The following is a 19,879-nucleotide window of genomic DNA, read 5'->3' as shown; positions in this document are numbered from 1 at the left end:
CTGTATCCTCCTGGTCCATTTTCCGCCTGCCTCTCTCTCCTCCTGTGTTTGTGTTGCAGGCAGCCAGCGCTCTCCATCCTAGCATGCCCTCACATTTGTTCCGGTGTTTCTCCCCCCCGCTCCCAGCACAGGAGATGCATTAGAGTCGTCATTGGCTGTCTCAATGTGCTCTGACAGCTGGTGACAGGCCCTGTGGCATTCTTATTTATCTAATCAACAGCCAGTCAGCTTTAGTACAAGGCATGGCAGTAAATCAGCGTTGACCTCACGTAAACTCCTTTCCATGATATGTGTATGTTACATACCACGGGCCTGACACTGATATCATGGGCTTCACTGGGAGGAAATTACTATATGTAAATGTATTTCTTAAACACGATGCAGTACGATATAATTTGTCCCTGTAAGGAAATGTGTCCTCACTGTCCTGGACTCTGTCCTGCAGTTTCACTGAAGATACAAATCATACATAGAATAATAAAAAGACATCAACATATTATCACACACATAATTATTGACTAGGCATTCATTTAGGACTTTATACAGTAGGTCTTGGTTCAATCGTATCAATGTTCACCTTTGGGTGTTAAAACACAGATGCTTGGTAGCAGTCGATTCCTCTTTACTGATTTGAATCAACAAAGGATACAGCGAAGGAGGTGTGAGGTCTAAAACAAAGAAATACAAAAGTGCAAAAATATAATTAGATTCCAAGCAACAGGTTAATTTAACTTAAATATCTTATTATAATCAATAGAAATACATTTCCTTTAATCCTGCTACTATATTAATTATTATTTTTAAACCAAATCCACCCAATCGACAGCCTTTCCAACTAAATATATGCATTTACTTTACTGACAATGGCGACCTATTGCAAAACCCTCATGGCCAACATCTCTATCTATATAACATCACATGTGAGCTTTAAGCGTCTAAAACATCTGACAAAGAAGTGACTTTTACTAAATAGCAGATAATAAAATGGAATGGATTATGTTTTTTTCTGTGGTCAGTCAGTCTAACATTGACTAAATTGTCTCAACATCTAGAGGATAGATTGTTATTGTACTTTTTGTTATTTTAGCACCAAAAGAGGTCAACGGTTTTCCTTTTCAAGTGAAATGTCACCAAGATATTTTAATAGTGAACTTTGTAAGTCTACAGATGGAAACCATTTATTTAATACAGTGCATTTGGGTTGAATTCAGTTTTGAAAGAAAACACATATACTACTTTTTAAAGGATTACAAGATGAACAACTCGAGAATCAACTCAATACTCACATGCAGAACTTGATAAATATGTCCTAATGTTCCTCTCTCTGCTCCTCTGTGCCCCCCCCCCCCCTCCCTCTCTGCGCAGACCATGCTGACTGCCATCTCGATGAGTGCCATCGCTACCAATGGAGTAGTGCCAGGTGGGTGAGCAGACGCTGGCACCACACAGTGATCACTGTTTGTGTCTGTCCGCTTCTAAAATTCTCCTTTCACTGATTGCTTTTGGCACATTACACCCAGCGCAGCTTGATATCCCCAGAAACATTAAAAGCTGTAGTCTGGGGTCTTGTGCACTTTAACTTTTCCTCACACAACGTTATTTACACAAAATACAACGTGAGCCAAATGCCTGAAATGCAGCACTGGATGTATGTGTTTGTCTCTGTATGCAGACACATTTACACAGCATGGCTATGTTTTATAATTTGAGTTTACAAAGTAATGATGGCCTATGTCTTACCAGTTGGAGTGGATGCAGCAGGGGTCAGAGCAAATTACAGGCTTGTGGGAAAGTGTGGAACTGTGTGCCAATTATAACTGTCTCTGTTATAACTGGTGCAAGCCTCATGCCACTGCAAAGTGCTGATTAAGGTCTATTTATTTATGCTTAGTTCATTTACTTGCACTGTGAATAAACACAATGATAAAAATAAGTCACAGGAGCAGAATAACCAAAATGTCAACTATTGGAGAGCAATATGACAAAAGCAAGGTTGTGCAGTTACACAAATACTTCAGTCTAAAATAAATTAGTATGGCAATCAATTAAAAAAAGAATTAGTCAAATGTACTTGTGATAGCTTCACAAACTTGCATTTGCTTATTCTTTGATATGTATTGAGTACTTGTTTGTCGTTTTATAAATGTAACAATTGTCAGACGTCATTACATTAATGCTACTGATGATTTGAAAAGTTGTGACACTTAAATATCTGCTTCGATTCAACTAGTTAATGTTTGTCTCAAAAGTGCATTGCACAAAAATGTAATTCAGTGAAATACACAACATTTAAAAAGCTAATCACAAATGTGTATAGTGAACATTCAGTAATTCATTCAGTTGCACATTAAAAAGTATATTTCATCAACTTGAATCAGACACACATACCAGTATGTCTGTTAACATTGTTGTGTTTGTGTGCAGCCGGAGGCGCCTACTACATGATATCCCGGTCCTTGGGCCCTGAGTTTGGGGGTGCGGTGGGGATCTGTTTCTATCTGGGGACAACCTTCGCCGGAGCCATGTACATCCTGGGGGCCATCGAGCTCCTCCTGGTGAGAACAATCCTGTTTCCTTCATCAAGACATCTGCTTTATCTTCACAAAGTTAAGAGACACAATTTAAAGATTAAGCCCACCAGGTGAAGTAAGTCTAAATAAGGCGTTGTAGATATAAAATTGTGCATTTTCCATCTTAAACATATTCCTAGTGGTTAATAATTGGTTATACATTTGACAACACAGGAAAGCTGCCATGTTTTCTCAGATTGGAAATCAGCAGCAATGGCCACTAACAGTGGAGTGAGGGTAATATAAGTGTGAGTAAAGGAGGTCCTCTTTGTACAGCATACTTGAAACGACATCCATTTCAAGTCATTTTACTCATGATGTTGCCAGACCATAATGAGCAGGAGAGTAAATGATTGGATGCCATTGCCAGCTTGGTGGAGTATGACCACTCAAATCACAGTTTTTCCTCCACTGCAATGAACTCTGCCACTTCAGAAATTGACAATTGTATCAGAGCGATATCACTGTAACATAAGCTCATTTCAGCAGGAAGGTGAAGTCATTAAACATCAAATACAGGACACCATGATTGACTTTAGGTTATATCATGTTTTTAATACCTAAAACATTTGGTTTCATGGTCGAAAGCAGGTCCCAGTATAGGACATGCTTCAATGATATGAGGCCAAAAACAGGAATTCAAAAACCAATCAAAGATTTCTCCTGAGAATAAGGGTTTCTCATTTTTCTTACTTTTCTTTTCTCATGCTTTGTGTCTGTGTGGAGGGAGAGCCTCATAATCTTTCTAATAAATGGAAGTGGTATCAATCTATTCATCTAACTCATCTAAAGCTTATAGGTATTGAGCTTTTCCTTTAACCTTTGTCATTACATCCATAGATATATGCTTAAGCATACAACAAAATAATTTTAAACTAGAGATATCTGACCAAGTAGAACAAAGACACAAGATTAGAATTGTAAAGATTTAGATTGTTTTCAAGGGGGTGAAAGTGTTCAATAGGTTGTTATCAAAGTCTGATTGAGCAGAATACAATTCAGTATTTCCTACGACTGTAATCCATTACATCCGAATGCAGTGCAGCTCCTGCAGCGACCACATGCACATATCATCCAAGTGTATTGAGTGTTCTCAATCAAAATGAAACCTAGCAGTGCATCACTATGTGCCACATGCCTAAAAATAGAGCTCCCCTTCAGTGTATTTCCCTCCACAAAAAAGCTTTGAAGCTATTTTGTATCAAGCTGTGTGTTCTTCAACGTGAATTCTGAGCAGTTGATGAAATGCAGGGAACTTTCATCTTGATCTTCATCCCTCTCCTCCTCCTCCCCCTCCTCCTCCTCCTCCTCCTCCTCTTCCTCCTCCTCCTCCTCTGCCTTTTTATTCGAACTCCTTCCACTGCAGTCCCCCATGCATGGGCTATTGAGTAATTATGCAAATGCTGCATTAGCGAGCGATCAAGACTCTGGCGGAGAAACAAGAAAATTCCTTGAAACAGCTCTCACTTTAGTCGAGAGTTATCAACATACCAGAGTGTTCTTTTTTATTTTCTTATTCTTCCGTTATTCTCCTTCTGGATGCCTCCTAATGGATATGCAGAGTTTGATCATGCCTGGAGGTTAATTCTGTCTTCTGGGTCAAAGCTGGCTTAGTTTCCATTGTAAAATAACAATCCTTGCAGAATTGTAAGGAGCGGATCTGGAGAAGACTGATTTGAATATGTTTCATCCTTCTTCCACCCAGGCCAAGAACACAAACTGAGGCTGCTATTTTAGGAAGCATGCACAGTTCAAAGTGAAGCAGGAGATTTGTTTGCCTCTGATAACGCTGTTCAGATCACTTTCTCCAGCCAAATGACCAAAATGAGCCCTGACTCCCCACTTGTTCTCATCAGTTTTATTTCCTCTTCATGGTGATTCAACCAGACGATTATTAAAACAAAAAAAGGGAGAAATTCCCATGCTTATGTAACAGCTTTCTGCATAAGCTGATGACAGATAATGACAGGCTAATTAAGGGTTTTACCGTGTTATATATGATGGCACTATTCTTAGATTGACCCGTAGTAAAATGGCAGTTAATTTGGAATATTAATACCATGCTTGAGTTCTTTAATTAGGCAGAATAAAAAAAGCAGAGCGGTATTCTGTGTGCTGCTCCGAGCTCCAGGAGAGGACTGTTAATGTGAGCATCACATGTTTTCACACTTCAAAGAGTTGTCCTCCTCACTCACCTCACGCTTTTCTCACCTCTCCTTTATTATATTTCATCTTCTGTCTTTCTTTTTTTTTACCCAGGCTGAGGTTTATTTAATTCAGCAGTAAACAGCAAGCTAGAGGCTTGTGACCTTAGATCTGCCAGTTTATATCCCCAGACTGGCCGGGGAAAGCGCGAGGAGGGGAAGTAGATGAGTAACACTCCCCAAACAACTAACACAAAGATGCCCTTGAGCAATGATGAGATTGTATGGAACTTTTTGGAGAAAATAGCAGGTGTGATATCACTCGATATTTAGCGGTGATATAGAATAATATTTAGATGTTCTTCACACTGCACATTTTACTTTTATATGTAATTGAATATGCTATTCCTTGCACACTTACTGTAAATAATATCTTACTTTTACATTTTGTTAGCTGTACTTGGCCCTTCATAGCGTTTATTCAACAGATAGTCTACAGATGTCTATCTTTCACTGTGAACATGTATGTATTTTACTTTTGAGTTCTGTTTTATTTCTATTTTGAGATGTTTCTATTCTATGTTTGTTTATTTGTACTCTTTATCTACACATTATGTGCAATGCCTCGGTTTAACATGCCGCTGTGACGAAACATTTCCCAATCAGGGATCAATAGAGTAAGTCTTAATAGAATGTCTTTAATATCATAACCCTTTCACTTCAGATCTACATAGCACCCAAAGCAGCCATCTTTCCCCTGGAGGGTCTGGAGGGGTCCGAGGCGGAGGCCGCCCTGCTGAACAACATGCGGGTGTACGGCACCATCCTGCTCTTCTTCATGGCCACGGTGGTGTTTGTCGGAGTGAAGTACGTCAACAAGCTGGCCCTGGTCTTCCTGGCCTGCGTCATCCTCTCCATCCTGGCCGTGTACGCCGGGGTCATCAATACTGGATGGGATCCTCCAGAATTCCCGTAAGCCTACCAAGACGGTCAGACAGAATATTAGCTTAGCCGAAAAAACATAACCATAACGCTAACTACGAGGCGAAGAAAATACATCAAACTGATGCAATACACACCTGATGTCAGAAAACATTTATATAACCTGTCATTATATTGATAGGAAGTTAGAAAGCCTCCTCTATTGATTGGAAAGTTGAAAAGGATTGGTTTGGTTTTCATTCATCATGGTAAACATGAATAATGTCCAAATGTTGTTTGAAGCTCAATTATAAATGTGTCATTTTTATATCAAAATCCTTTTAGTTACTTTTTAATATTTACATCTGTAGTGCTTTATTACCAGACGTCACCCATTTATAGTATTAGTAGTTTTAGTATTATCATTATTATTACTATTATTAATGTAGTTGTTGTTGTTGTTGTTGTTGTTGTTGTTGTTGTTGTTGTTGTTGTTGTTGTTATAATTATTTGTATTCTTGTGTTACTTGTTCTTCTCTCCAGTGTGTGTCTCCTGGGCAACCGCACCTTGGTGTCGAAGAACTTCGACGTGTGTGCTAAGACCATCGAGTCAGCCAACGGGACGGTCACCACCCAGCTGTGGCGCATGTTCTGTGACTCACCGCTCCTCAACGCGACCTGCGACAAGTACTTCGTAGCCAACAATATATCTCAGGTCCAGGGCATCCCAGGGGTCACCAGCGGGGTCCTGGCAGGTGGGTCTGGATCTGCCTTGTACCATTTGCACACAGTGAGCACACAAAACCACAAACCTGGAAGAGGAGAGAGATAGTCTGATCTCTTACCTACATAAAACAGCAATACTATATTTAAAAAATAATCTGTACAAGTATAAGTCCTGCATTCCATATCTTCCATAATTTAAAAAAACAGAAGTGTTGGCATCAAAATATACCTAAAGTAGCAATTATGCATATTAGGCAATTTCAGTATCATATACTTTATCACAGCTGATAAAGGTGGAGCTCATTTACTTTACTCATGTCTTTAACTACGTCCATGTTTATTTATGAGTTGATTTATATTTTGAAATAGCTAGTCATCTGTAAAAGTTCTAAATGTACTTATTGCCAACAAAATGAGGTGGAGTGGAAGTATAATGTAGCATAACATGAAAATACTCATAGTACATGTAACTCAAACGTGTACTTAAGTACTGTGTTTCAAGTAAATGTACTTTATTACAACCACCAGTGTGCACATGCCCATTTTAAGTACACAAATATGTACAGTAGCCTATGTATTTTTCTTAATATGCTGTAGTCATGGATAATTAATTAGTTGAGTTTAGTCGTCAAAGTAAAAATGCTTACATTAAAGTGACCTGACCTGCAAAACGTGGTCTTAAAGCAGATTGTTGCTATATGCTTTGTCTGTCGTCAGATTGGGAAACGCAAAACCGTTTCCATTATAATCCCCTGAAGAATTTCTTTAGGGGGCATTAGGAGTAAATAAGGAATAATGCAATTATGAAAAGAAAGCTGTCATGGGTTGCACCGCTTCAACTCACAATATGCATTAGATTAATTGATTTGCTGAATTTGCCAAATTATATACTAATGCATTTCTATGTCATATATATATAGAAAAAATATATATAAATATGTATTGTCCTAGAACCTGAAAGCTTTTCAGGGTATTTAGAAAGTGATATTGTTTCACTAAGACCAACAGAAGCGAGTAACAGACCGTAGCAGCAGTTTGTCCGCCCTGGGCGACCGCACACCTGAGGCTACAGAAAACAGAGCTAGGTTAACCTCGTTCCTCTCTAGTAGTTACTACAGGGGCAACAGTTAGCCCTGTTTTAAGGATCCATGTTTGCAAATCAGAGTCAATGGTTTAGAGTCCCCCTTTGAGGTTTTCATGTTTCATTGTTTTATCAAAAAGCCTTTTCTTATTTGTTTAACCAAATTATTACTGTTTGCCCCTTTTGTCTTCATGGAGGAGAGCATGTCCACATCCACTCAGAATGCAATCACAAATACATTACAAATGTACATACATTTACAGTCACATTGCGACATGGAAGGAAATACGAAAATGCTTGGTGTGTGAATACTACAGGGAAATATATACTGAGGAGAACCCAAGATAATCACATTGGTGTGCAATGCTCACGTCAACACTGAAATACAATTTGAGCTAAGTTTATTAAAATTAATTTGACCCTGATTTAAGTTAATTACATTTTAATTTTAAAAAATGTAATGAAAATGTAATGAAAATGTAATGAAAATGTAATGAAAATGTAATGAAAATGTAATGAAAATGTTTCTATGATCCAAATTTAAAACCTAACTACTTCAATACTTCCCTGTTCCACATCCAGAGAACATGTTTGGGACTTACTATGAGAAGGGGGACCTGATTGCCAGGAAAAACATGGAGTCAATAGAGGACCAGGACGACCCTCTGACCAACTCAAACCGCTATGTGCTGGCCGACATCGGCAGCTTCTTCACGCTGCTCGTCGGCATCTACTTCCCGTCTGTGACAGGTGGAACTCTCAACCTTATATGGATTTTTTTCATTTTGTGGTTTCTGATTTTCATGTTAGGAATGTACATGAACTTATTATTATTCTGCAGCATCTAACTTGCCCTGTGTTTGTATTTGTTGTTGACCTAGTTAAAATGTTTGCTTCTCCACTTTGTGCTCAGGGATCATGGCCGGCTCCAACCGCTCCGGAGACCTGCGTGATGCTCAGAAATCCATCCCCATTGGAACCATTGCAGCCATCACCACCACCTCCTTTGTCTGTATCCTCTCACTACTGCCCCCTGCAGGTTGACACTTGTCCCTGCACTGGCCAATTTAAAAAACATTTAGTTTTCAACCCAATTCAAATAATTTGAATATTGCCAAATATTAAATCAGTGGAATATCATGTTTTCTAAAAACCCTCTGTTCAGCCCAGAGTAGCCATTACAAGTTATATATTTATACATTTGATTTATTATTATTTTATTTATTTATAATGTTTTATAAAACAAGAAAGTACTATGGCAAAATAAGTATCAAGAATCATCTAACCACAAGTGCAAAAAGCCTAAAAGTGCAGAGAGATATACAAAAATAAAAATGGAATAACATGGTGTTTTCACAAAATATTTAAAGTATGTTCAGTATAAATCATTTGCAAAGTGAATGTAGTCATATAAGACATCTAAAAGCCCTAAAATAATTGTGGCCAGATATCCACTCAAACAGTGTTGTAAGCTCTGCGATGATTTTTCAGACACCACCATCCCATGTTGACAGGACTTGAAGCGATGATGCACTTCTGTGCTTGTCTGTTGTAACAAAATCACACTGATTGGCCGGCAGGGCGCTCCATAATTAAAGGTCAACATAGTTTAAACCATGAAAGGCCATAACTGCTTTAATACCAGAGTGATTTTGATTATGGGTTTGCATTATCTTTCTGATTTGCACAAAGTATTCCTGTGATGACGGTGACACTCTTTTATTTTATTTAATACTCTCAGGCTCCCACCAACAACGCTTATTAAATGTTTATGAGAAAGAAAAACAATATCACACAAGTAAAAACAAAAATAAATTCAAATAAGGGCTAACATATAACATACATTTGTAGGTGTAATTGCAAATGAATAAACTTAATGTATATTTTAAGTATAAATACAAAGAGGTGTGAACATATGTAAAAGATGCTTGCACAGTTATGGCATTAAAAAAAAGTTGGCATTTTAAACATTATTTGGCCGTGCTTCAGCATACACACAGGCAGATGTGATTACAGGCCTCTTACTCTGAAGCAGCCATCTTGAATCTCCTTCATGTATCTCAGTAATCAGCTTGGGGTCTACACCAATTTGATTAGGACCTCTAATCGCATCAGTGGACTGCCTATGCAATCACGAGTTAATAAAGCATATATATATATATATATATCCCAAACAAAATCGATTGCTGTCTTTACTCAGCAAACACTGTTGATTGGTTTATCAGATCGTTGAGTGCATCTTCAAAGGGAAAGTTTTATAATTCTTATAATCAAATCCTGTCAATCACTGAACAGGTGTCATCCAAGTCAACATTCATGCTAGCTAATCAAATATTACATCTGAAATTCTTTCCTGATCCAAAACTGCTCAGACATGACCAGTGTGGTTCTGTTTGGTGCCTGCATCGAGGGAGTCGTCCTCAGGGACAAGTAGGTCCTTCAATTGGAGAAGACATTTGAATCAACTGATTATTCTTCTAATAATATGCTTGCTGTTAATAATACAAAATAACAATGCATTAAAATGACCCTTTCTTGTGTCCTATAGGTTTGGAGAAGGAGTCCACGGGAATTTGGTCATTGGCACATTGGCTTGGCCGTCACCATGGGTGATCGTTATTGGCTCCTTCTTCTCCACCTGTGGGGCGGGGCTTCAGAGTCTGACGGGGGCCCCTCGTCTCATGCAGGCCATCGCCAAGGACGGTATCGTGCCCGCCCTCCGGGTCAGTCTGTCTACTCAATAACACCACAGAACTTTCTTAATTTATTTATTCATAGATTTTTTTCATTTATCAGATAAGACATTAACACAAACAATCTCTCAAGGTACATGTAGAGCAGCGGTTCCCAACCTGTGGGCCCCTGCCCCCCTAGTGGTCCGCGAAGGCATTGCAAGTAGGTTATATAGGTCAGACAACATCTATTATTTCAGGGCCACTGTATAGCTCAGTTGGTATAGCTAGCGGCCAGGTAGACCAATCACAGGTGAGGGTGATACTGATTTTCACATCTCTAAACCATTGGTTGTGCGATTTGAGCACTGAGAAAACTGAAACATTGACTTTAATTATATGTATTATGTCAAAAATGTCACATTAGGTTTGTTGAAAGCAATAATATTAAGTTGAACCATTTGAATTTAAACTAATATTATTGCTTCCAGCTAAGCTAATACAGTCATGTGGAATCTGTTGACATACAGTAATACATTTAATTCAAGTTTTTAAACCAAATGTCCTTTCCTTTATTAATGTGCAAGATTTCTCTGTGCTGTCCCCGCAGATCTTTGGCCATGCAAAGGCTAACGGAGAGCCCACATGGTCTCTCCTGCTGACCGTTGGTATCTGCGAGATTGGCATCCTCATCGCCTCTCTGGATGCTGTGGCTCCCATCCTCTCCATGTGAGAACTTTTGAATTCACTGCCATTTTTAAACCGACGTTGGGAGATTTCAGAGCAGCCAGTTCCCTTGCTATTCCCTAAATGTTGCAAATGGCACATTTTATCAACTCAGATTTAGCTCATCAGACAAAGGGCATGCCGCTCTACTGCTCTAGTGACACAGTGAATCTCAGTGAATGTGACGGATATCGAGACAGGATACTCTTTGGACTATAGTCGTGGTGATATCCCTATAATGTCACAGGCAGAGATGGCAAAAGTACACACATCAGTACAGTAGAAGTACAGATACTCGTGTTTACAAGTAAAAGTAGAAGTACTGACTAAACTTCTTGACTCAAGTAAAAGTAAAGAAGTATGGGCTTCAAAATGTACTTAAGTAAAAAGTACCCATAACTACCAACTGTTTTAAAGAGTGACTGACCTCACTTTATATTAATAGAACAATAATGTCATTTTTAGCTAAGGAATGTTTCGTTGCTGAACAACGGCAAAATGACAAAGTTCTCATTGGTCCCTCTTGTTTAGAGAAGACCAGGAAATGATGGATACAAGGATTGTGTTAAAATCAACAGACACGCAATGACTCTAAATAATAATGATCAAGCCACCAAACAGAGATTAAAACTAAAGGAACGAGCCTGTTTTGAAAATGTAAGAAGTAGAAAGTACAGGTATTAGTGTTAAACATGTAAGAAGTAAAAGTAAAAAGTCGTCAGAAAAAGAAGTAGTGGAGTAAAGTACTGATACCAGAAAAATGTACTTAAGTAAACGAACAAAGTATTTGTACTCCAGTACTTCCCACCTCTGGTCACAGGATATAAGAGTTGTGTTTTTAACTGTGTCCCTTTGTGTCCTGCAGGTTTTTCCTGATGTGCTACATGTTTGTGAACTTGGCCTGCGCTTTGCAGACGTTGCTAAGGACTCCAAACTGGAGACCGCGCTTCAAGTTCTACCACTGGTCAGTTCAGACGCTACTGAGACAGAGAGCAGCTGGATATTTATACTTTAAATGTGTGCCCGGGCCTCTGTCTTACTTTCTGTGTGTCTCTACAGGGCTCTGTCCTTCCTCGGGATGAGCTTGTGTCTCACGCTCATGTTCATCTGCTCCTGGTACTACGCCATCATCGCCATGTTAATTGCCGGCTCCATCTACAAGTATATCGAGTTTGCAGGGTGAGTGGAGCATAACCCCAGGAGAGATTGGATTCGCCGGCTGCCTTTTGGTTTTGCTGGAGTGTATTTTTTGTGTGTGTGTGTGTACGCTGTATTTTAAGAGCTTTCTGACACTAAATCCACACCATCAATATTTTTTAGGAGCTTTAAGGAAAATGACTGCTTTTGCTTTTAGTTCTAAAGATTGTGGGATAAAAACAATAGATGTCCTAGCAAGCCTATTGATATACTGTATGAAATTATAGATGCCATGTGTTACTCATGACATCCTCCCTATCATCACAGAGGCACTATTAGAAAAACGCCCCTCACCGCCTCCACATAGGAATCAGATCCTGTGACTCAAAATGATGCGTAGTGACTACAAACTATGTGCCTGCAGAGTTTGGCATTTCTTTCAGGGATGTTTCATAGTTGAGGGTTCAAAAAAGTATCGTTTTCCATTTATTTGCAGCTGTTTTCAGTGGTATTTTTCATGTGAAGCAGAGCTGTCAAGGGGCTGTTTGTCAAAAAAAACTGAATCTGAACTTCAGGATTTAGTTTACACAGGAGATAGATCACTTCCTGCTGCAGCAGATTCCACCTTGACACATATATTATAATAACTGTTGCTGCTGACAAATACATCGGCAAAGAAAGCCTGATATCTTTGAAGTATTAATATCATTATTGAAATCATTTGAAAATGTGTATTCTCCATGAGTATTTAATCTCAATCTCAATCTTTATTTATTTATATAGCATTTAAGTGCTGTGACTCCCTGTGGTGAGTGACATCATTTCATCATGACATTTACCAGTGATGGCTAATCCTTTATCACATTGCGTTATGTCAAAGCACCATCTGAAAGTAGATTTGTCACTTTTATCATTTAGAAGGGAGCTGCTACACTTTTGATCACGTTTTGATTGACGAATATTGATGTACTGGCGCTTGTCTGTGTCACAGTGCGGAGAAGGAGTGGGGTGACGGGATACGAGGTCTGTCTCTGAGCGCCGCACGCTACGCTCTCATGCGTCTAGAGGAAGGTCAACCGCACACCAAGAACTGGAGGTACAAACACAACGTCACACACGCTGTTGTTTTATTTAATTAACATAGAAATCACCAACAGTTCAGCCATTGCCTCAGTAAATGTGATTCTCCTCATCACAGCTGTCAAACAACAATAATTCATTATAACATGTCAACCTTTCATGATGTTTCTCTCCATCTCTTCTTCCCTCCAAGGCTTATACTTGGCCCACTCATGTCTTTCATCACGCCTTTATTAGATTCTGCCCTCTATTTCTCTCCTTTTGACTTTTTTCTTTCTTTTGTTTTCACTTTCTCTCCCCTCTCTCCAGGCCCCAGCTGCTGACGCTGGTTAGTACAGACTCGGAGCAAAACATCGAGCAGCCTCGTCTGCTCTCTCTCACCAACCAGCTGAAGGCAGGCAAAGGTCTGACCATCGTCGGGACGGCTCTAGTGGGATCCTACTTGGAGAACCAGGAGCAGACCCAGCGTGCAGAGCAGGTAGGCAGCCCTGAAGTTTGAATCGTAAAACTATATTGTTGTCTTTTAGAGGCGATGCACATGAATTCTCCATCTTCCAATCCAGGCGCTTCGTAAACTGATGGAGACCGAGAAGGTGAAGGGCTTCTGTCAAGTGACCGTGTCCTCCAACCTGCGCGATGCCACCTCCCACCTCCTCCAGGCCAGTGGACTGGGGGGCCTGAAACACAACGCTGTGCTGGTGTCCTGGCCCCGCAACTGGAGGCAGGGAGATGAGCACCAGACCTGGAGGAACTTTGTTGGTGGGTCACTGGGAAACCAGATCAACCAATAAGCATGTCTGACATTTAAAAGCCTTTTCTCTGCCTAAGGCCAATTTTAGGATAGTCTGTTAGAGTGGTGCACTTCTCTTTAACCATAAACTGCAGGTTTCAAGCTGTTTTATGTCCGGCATGTGTGCTGCTGAAGCATCTGAGCAAGTAAAAAGCAGCTCAAAGAAATAAGGAGTATTTGCTGATGGAGACCAGGATTAGTCATGCCAAGTGTTGCTGGAACAAAAACAGTTCGGATTGTAAAGCAGACAAACATTGATGTAATTTACTCATAGCTGATCCAAGTCTTGCATTGAGGTCTAACTATATATATCAAGTACATACTCCTGAAAAGACTCAGAGCACCGTACACCTTAAAATGTAAAGTCAACAAAGCACTAATTGTCTTTTTCTATATTTTTTTACTCATCAACCTTACTATTATTTTTCATAAAGTTTAAATTGTGTGTCAACTTTGTTTGAACTCCTCTGCCTCCCTCACCTCTGCAGAGTTGGTCAGAGAAACCACCGCGGCTAGCCTGGCTATGCTCGTCCCGAAGAACATCGCGGCCTTCCCATCCAATGGAGAGCGCTTCACCGAGGGCCACATCGATGTTTGGTGGATCGTCCATGATGGAGGCATGCTCATGCTGCTGCCCTTCCTTCTCAAACAGCACAAGGTACTGTGACAAACAAAACAGGTAAAGTATTTAGAGTGTAGTACAGTATTAACAAGTAAAGACACTTCATGAACAAAATGTCATGCTCCATATATGTAGAATAATATTGAGAAGTTTTACTTGAACATTTGAAAGATATTCTGGATGTTTAAGCAGTCGTTTTTCCGGCTCAGGTCTGGAGGAAGTGCAAGATACGCATCTTTACCGTGGCCCAGTTGGACGACAACAGCATCCAGATGAAGAAAGACCTGACCACCTTCCTCTATCATCTCCGTATCGAAGCCCTGGTGGAAGTTGTAGAAATGGTGGGTTTTAACCCAGATTTTTTTTAATGATCTCTTACCACTTATATCAGAATGCATCAAAAGGCACTTGAATCTCAGTGCAACTCAGCTGGTGACATAGTCAGAGTACCCAGCCATGTCTCAGGACTGTTCCTCCAGTGAGCAAGAAGTATTTGTCCGATGGTGAAAGAAAGCCTGCAAAGCATCCTTCTTCATCAGCTTACCCCCATTGGAATTGGGAGAAATGAAATGTAATTTTATTTTTCACAGAATTACTTGCATCACAATGAATGCCTGGCAATAACATGAATGCCTGTAAGGAAATATTGTCCTAAAGTGTGCGGCGTTATTCCCTCTTGCCCCCCCCCCCTTTAGCAGCTGAAGGCAGACTGTTCACCCTGCCTTCAGTTGCAGCCTGGTCGGTCGACACGTCATTTAAACTAGTTTATTTTTAAGCTTCACATTAACCTCATCCAGGATTCACCAAGACAAAGAGGGATTTAGCTGGTAAAAAATAAATATGAAAACATTAATAATAAAACGTGTAATGTATCCTTCCATTTCATCTTAGCATGACAGCGACATCTCAGCCTACACTTACGAGAAGACCCTGGTGATGGAACAACGATCGCAGATGCTTAAACAGATCAACCTGAGCAAGAATGAGCGTGAGAGAGAGGTAGGAAAGTTTGCTTATGTCAAAGTTGTGTTTGTTTTGAAATGCAGTTGAAAACGTACACATAAACTTGACTTGACGGGCGGACTTGGCATGGCTCTGTGTGATTTGAGTGGACTGGACAGATAAGCCCCTGAGGACAAAAGCATATCCACAGTTTGATCGGAGCAGTGGGACATATTTACTCTCTCTGTTAAAGAGGACTGCAGCCACAGATTTGCTTTTCTGAGACACAGATGTTCTGTTTTGATAGATGCAGAAAATAATATATTGATCTCAGTGTTACTATTCTTAGCTCGTCCCAAGATTGCCTGTTTGTCCAGATCAATAAATGAAATGAGTGCAGTGAAATAAGCCTCACTTTTTTCTGTCATTGCAGCGATTCACAGTGAAAAACACTAACCTGACCTATCATGCTTCTCCAACTAAAACTCTGCCTATATCCCTCTTCCATGCTTCACTTCTTCTGTATCTTCACAGATCCAGAGTATCACTGATTCATCCCGCGGGTCAATCCGCCGTAAGAACCCGGCCGCCGTGACAACCCAGCTGAGTGTGACCGAGGAGCCGGCCGCAGACAGCAAGGAGGAGAAACCAGAGGAAGAGGTAGAGCATCGCTGACCTCACTCTGAAGAGTACAGTTGGTTTGTGAGGCCACGTGAAGGCCATTTCACACAGAACGAGCACGAAGGAAAAAAGTGACAGATTGAAGTGGGAAGATAAAACCAGGTGGTAAACAAAACCTGGATAAGCTAGTAGAACACACCAAATCACCTGCATTGCAAGATAATTATTGTATTTGTAAGATCATTTTTCCCTCTGAACAACGTACATCAGTAGGTATTATTAACTATATTATGTTGATCCTTTTGGGATTCTTACAATTGTAAGTTGTTCTATAATTAATTTCAAGATAGCAAAATATGGATTCTACATTTATGTTCAAGCAGCTCTTGTCATGTGACCATTGTACAGCTAATCATGCTTGGTTTAGGGCAGGCTGTGATGTTGATGAATGTGACTCTCTGTCTTTTAATTCGTGTTTCAGGGCTGTAGGCCTACCCGAATATTCTACTATTCGAATATTCGTTCGTTGGCCAACTATTCGGGTTTCAATTTCATTATTCGGATATTCGTTTTTTTTTTTAAATTTCCCCAGAGTTTTTATTTTTTTTAAATATTATTTTTTCTTTTAAATGTATGCTATTAATAAAGGCGAATTGCCATATTCTTATACTATATTTATACTTTTGAATTGCACTGTTAAAATGCGGAAATATATAATCTCAGCCTGTGCTCCTGACGTCGCGTTCACTCACAGTCACTAACGCAAACCGCACGCTTCACCTCGCTTCACCTCGTTTCACCCACAAAATACCGAAGACTTCAGCTGTGTGGGACCATTTTAAATTGGACGACGGTAAGAAGAATATGTGCCAAATATGCGATAAGAAACTGGCCTACCACTGTGGCACAACAACTCTGAAAAGTCACCTGGATGCTGTAAGAAGTAGTAGCCTAGCTTAGCTTAGCTGAACAAGTTGCCATGATGAAGCTGCTTTATCCGCCATTTAAACAGTAACGTTACACATGATAAAAACATGCACTTACTTTGCTTGGAAAATAGTTGCAAGCAAGCTACCGAATTGTTCTTTTATATTTGTTTTTTTAATTTTATCCGAATAGTGAAAATAATAGGAGTAATGTGGGAACATCTGGGGCTAAGGCAATGGCATAAAGTTGAGTAGCTCAGCCTAATAATTACTTGTGCAACGCATCCCAGCCATCAACATCCTCAACAATACAGCAGACCCTACAGTTACCCTACAGAGGACGACACATTTAGTTTTAATGTTTGCGAGTACTGAGACAATAAATAAATATAAATCGTAATAGTATGCTCTTTCTGCGCTTCTGCTTAACAGCGTGTTGTCAAGTGTCTCGGATTCGGAGCGTGTTATGAAACCTTTTTGCAAAAGATTTTTTGGGGGAAAATATATATTTTTTTTGAAAAATGTTTTTATAAAAAAAAAATACAAATCTCTCCGCACCGAATATTCGAATATTAGCTGCTGATTACTACCGAATATCCGGAGCCCGAAAAATGGTATTCGGGACAGCCCGATATGATAATTTAGGGACTCTGGTAAAATCTTACATTTCCCCATTTTAAAAGGCAACCATAAATAAAAATTGGTGTCATAGAAATACTGCAACTGTATATTATAAATGAATGTCAAATATATGGTCGAATGTATAGTAATACTATAAAAAAATAATTTTAATGCAGCGTAGTTGAGAAGATTTAGTCTCTTTTTTAGTATCACTTGCTGGTTGATTATAAGGTACTGTGATACAGATGAACTCTTTTTATGCCTCAATCCCACCCCATGTTATTACAACAGACAGCACATGATATGTAAGGCTCTCTAATGGCACTTCTCTCCCCTCTCCCTCTCTCAAACACTGTGGCTTGTTGTGACTTTGACCTGCATTCCTACATCTCCACCTCAACCGTGACTCTTGCGTGTATTGTTCATGTGAATCCACATCCGTCCTCTCTTCCTCTCGTCTCATAGTCAAAGTCGGCCTCTTCCCCTGTCTCCCCCCCTGCGCAGGTCCAGCTCATCCACGACAACACCACCCCGACCACCCCGGCCACCTCGCTGTCCCCCACAGAGGGGGCTAAGAGCCCCGGGGAGCAGGTCCAGAGGACCTGGACTGAGAAGTGTGACGGCGAGCCCGCCAAGCCGCCCGGCGCCGCAACACCAGAGGGCATCAAAGACATCTTCAACATGAAGCCGTGAGTGCTGTGAATCATTCAACCCTTACCTGTTGGAAAGGTGAGGGCCTTCTTGTTCCCGACAGAAAGGTCCGTGCGACTTTTATCTCTACAATATGGCACCGCAGAGGTCTGCCAGAGAGCTGTTTAAAGATTTATATTTTCTCTTTTATTAGCTTGGATTAGGTAGATTAAGACCAAGTCCAAAGGTTTTTACTGCTTCTCTCCTCACCCTTTACAAATACGAAACTCAAAGGAAAAATAGAAAAAAAAACATTTGGAAGGCTGTGAAGGCCAGTGGGCAGCTTGGGCCACACACACACACACACACACACACACACACACACACACACACAGATTATTTCCAAAACCACCAACGTTTTCTTTGGGCCTGGTGTATAATGTAGCAGTTAGGGTTAGGGTCCCCTTTATGATGCTTTTTGACCCATCTGTTCCTGAAACTGAAGAGTAACTTTTAGTTCTGTTAACGTGTTGGTAAGGTTAGAACCAGCATATTTGTTCCACTTCCACCATAGCACAAAATGTCTCCTCATTAGTGACTAACAAAAGAGAAAACCGGGCACACTGGCGTAAAAAGACCAAACTCACATAAACACTATCAAAGAGGACTGTTTATGTTTTTAAAAACCTGTATGGTTGTGGACTAGGCCTGAACAACATTTCCAACATAGTTCTGATAATCATGTGTTTCTCTTCTTGCCACGCTGCAGCGAGTGGGAGAACCTGTAAGTACTGAAGTCTCAATAAAGTTCATTCAGCCCATTCACATCTCATCCTGACGTTAGCCTCATGAGCAGAAGAAGAAGGAGTACTTGTGTGTGAATGAGCATCCTTCACCTCGACCAGCCCACTATCACAAAGTGCTTGGTAACGTGCTGTTCATCACCATGAAACAAACGCACCCTCACTCTCTGCTGCTCTGTCTTCGCTCAGGAACCAGTCCAATGTGCGGCGTATGCACACAGCGCTCCGGCTGAATGAGGTCATCATCAAGAAGTCCTCAGAGGCCAAGCTGGTCCTCCTCAACATGCCCGGGCCTCCCAAGAACCGGACAGGGGACGAGAACTGTATCCTTCACACAGACAGAAGTAGGATGTGTTCGGTCAGGTAAAGCTGTATTAGCGCATGTTATTTCTGAAAACCAAACTCAATACTTACAAGAAATTAGGGAAGCTTAAACACATTGGGGAGAAAAACCCCTTAATACCAGGGAAGAGCACATATTCATTATATGAAGGATCCATTTTAGGACTATTAGATCATCGGTTTTCAACTCTAACACCAAGAATGTTCCTTCAAATTAACATCCAGTCCATGTGCTACTGAGGGGGGGGGGGAAGGGGAGTCAGTGTAAATATAATTAAACATATCCACTTTAATTAATTTGACATGCAGTTGTTGAAAAGCTTTTGGTAGCACTCTAAAGATCGAATCACAATCTGTTAAAGCCTCAAGGCCTGTTCCTACTTCAGGAAACAAAACCTTATTTTTCTGTTTTAAATAATACATGGTATGTTAATTGACTTGGATTCAGGAGAAAAACAGCTGTGATTTGGTAACAGGAAATGTGTGAGACACGTCAATGGAGGGAAATAACTCATTAGGATTAGG

At 40.3% G+C, this 19,879-nt stretch overlaps 1 protein-coding gene across 2 annotated transcripts in view; it reads left to right on the top strand.

Annotated features, from left to right (window-relative positions):
* Positions 1 to 19,513, top strand: part of slc12a5a (solute carrier family 12 member 5a) — a 98,332-nt gene extending 78,819 nt beyond the window's left edge. Inside the window, exons 5-25 of one of the 2 annotated variants that reach the window (XM_079682076.1) lie at positions 1,366 to 1,420; positions 2,425 to 2,555; positions 5,439 to 5,686; positions 6,179 to 6,390; positions 8,025 to 8,192; positions 8,356 to 8,454; positions 9,815 to 9,872; positions 9,991 to 10,165; positions 10,725 to 10,843; positions 11,706 to 11,804; positions 11,900 to 12,019; positions 12,969 to 13,073; positions 13,367 to 13,535; positions 13,621 to 13,816; positions 14,336 to 14,505; positions 14,679 to 14,810; positions 15,361 to 15,468; positions 15,946 to 16,071; positions 18,084 to 18,268; positions 18,979 to 18,993; positions 19,202 to 19,511. In XM_079682076.1, the coding sequence (XP_079538202.1) occupies positions 1,366 to 1,420; positions 2,425 to 2,555; positions 5,439 to 5,686; positions 6,179 to 6,390; positions 8,025 to 8,192; positions 8,356 to 8,454; positions 9,815 to 9,872; positions 9,991 to 10,165; positions 10,725 to 10,843; positions 11,706 to 11,804; positions 11,900 to 12,019; positions 12,969 to 13,073; positions 13,367 to 13,535; positions 13,621 to 13,816; positions 14,336 to 14,505; positions 14,679 to 14,810; positions 15,361 to 15,468; positions 15,946 to 16,071; positions 18,084 to 18,268; positions 18,979 to 18,993; positions 19,202 to 19,379 (2,868 nt within the window). In that variant the 3' untranslated portion in view covers positions 19,380 to 19,511. Of the gene's footprint in view, positions 1 to 1,365; positions 1,421 to 2,424; positions 2,556 to 5,438; positions 5,687 to 6,178; positions 6,391 to 8,024; positions 8,193 to 8,355; positions 8,455 to 9,814; positions 9,873 to 9,990; positions 10,166 to 10,724; positions 10,844 to 11,705; positions 11,805 to 11,899; positions 12,020 to 12,968; positions 13,074 to 13,366; positions 13,536 to 13,620; positions 13,817 to 14,335; positions 14,506 to 14,678; positions 14,811 to 15,360; positions 15,469 to 15,945; positions 16,072 to 18,083; positions 18,269 to 18,978; positions 18,994 to 19,201 lie in introns of both variants that reach the window. The other variant, XM_079682077.1, reaches the window with a different exon arrangement.
* Positions 19,514 to 19,879: the final 366 nt, after the last annotated feature.

The sequence above is a fragment of the Notothenia rossii genome, assembly GCF_949606895.1.
Source record: "Notothenia rossii genome assembly, chromosome: 5".
In the NCBI taxonomy this organism is placed as follows: domain Eukaryota; kingdom Metazoa; phylum Chordata; class Actinopteri; order Perciformes; family Nototheniidae; genus Notothenia; species Notothenia rossii.
This window is presented reverse-complemented; position numbering and strand designations above follow the sequence as displayed.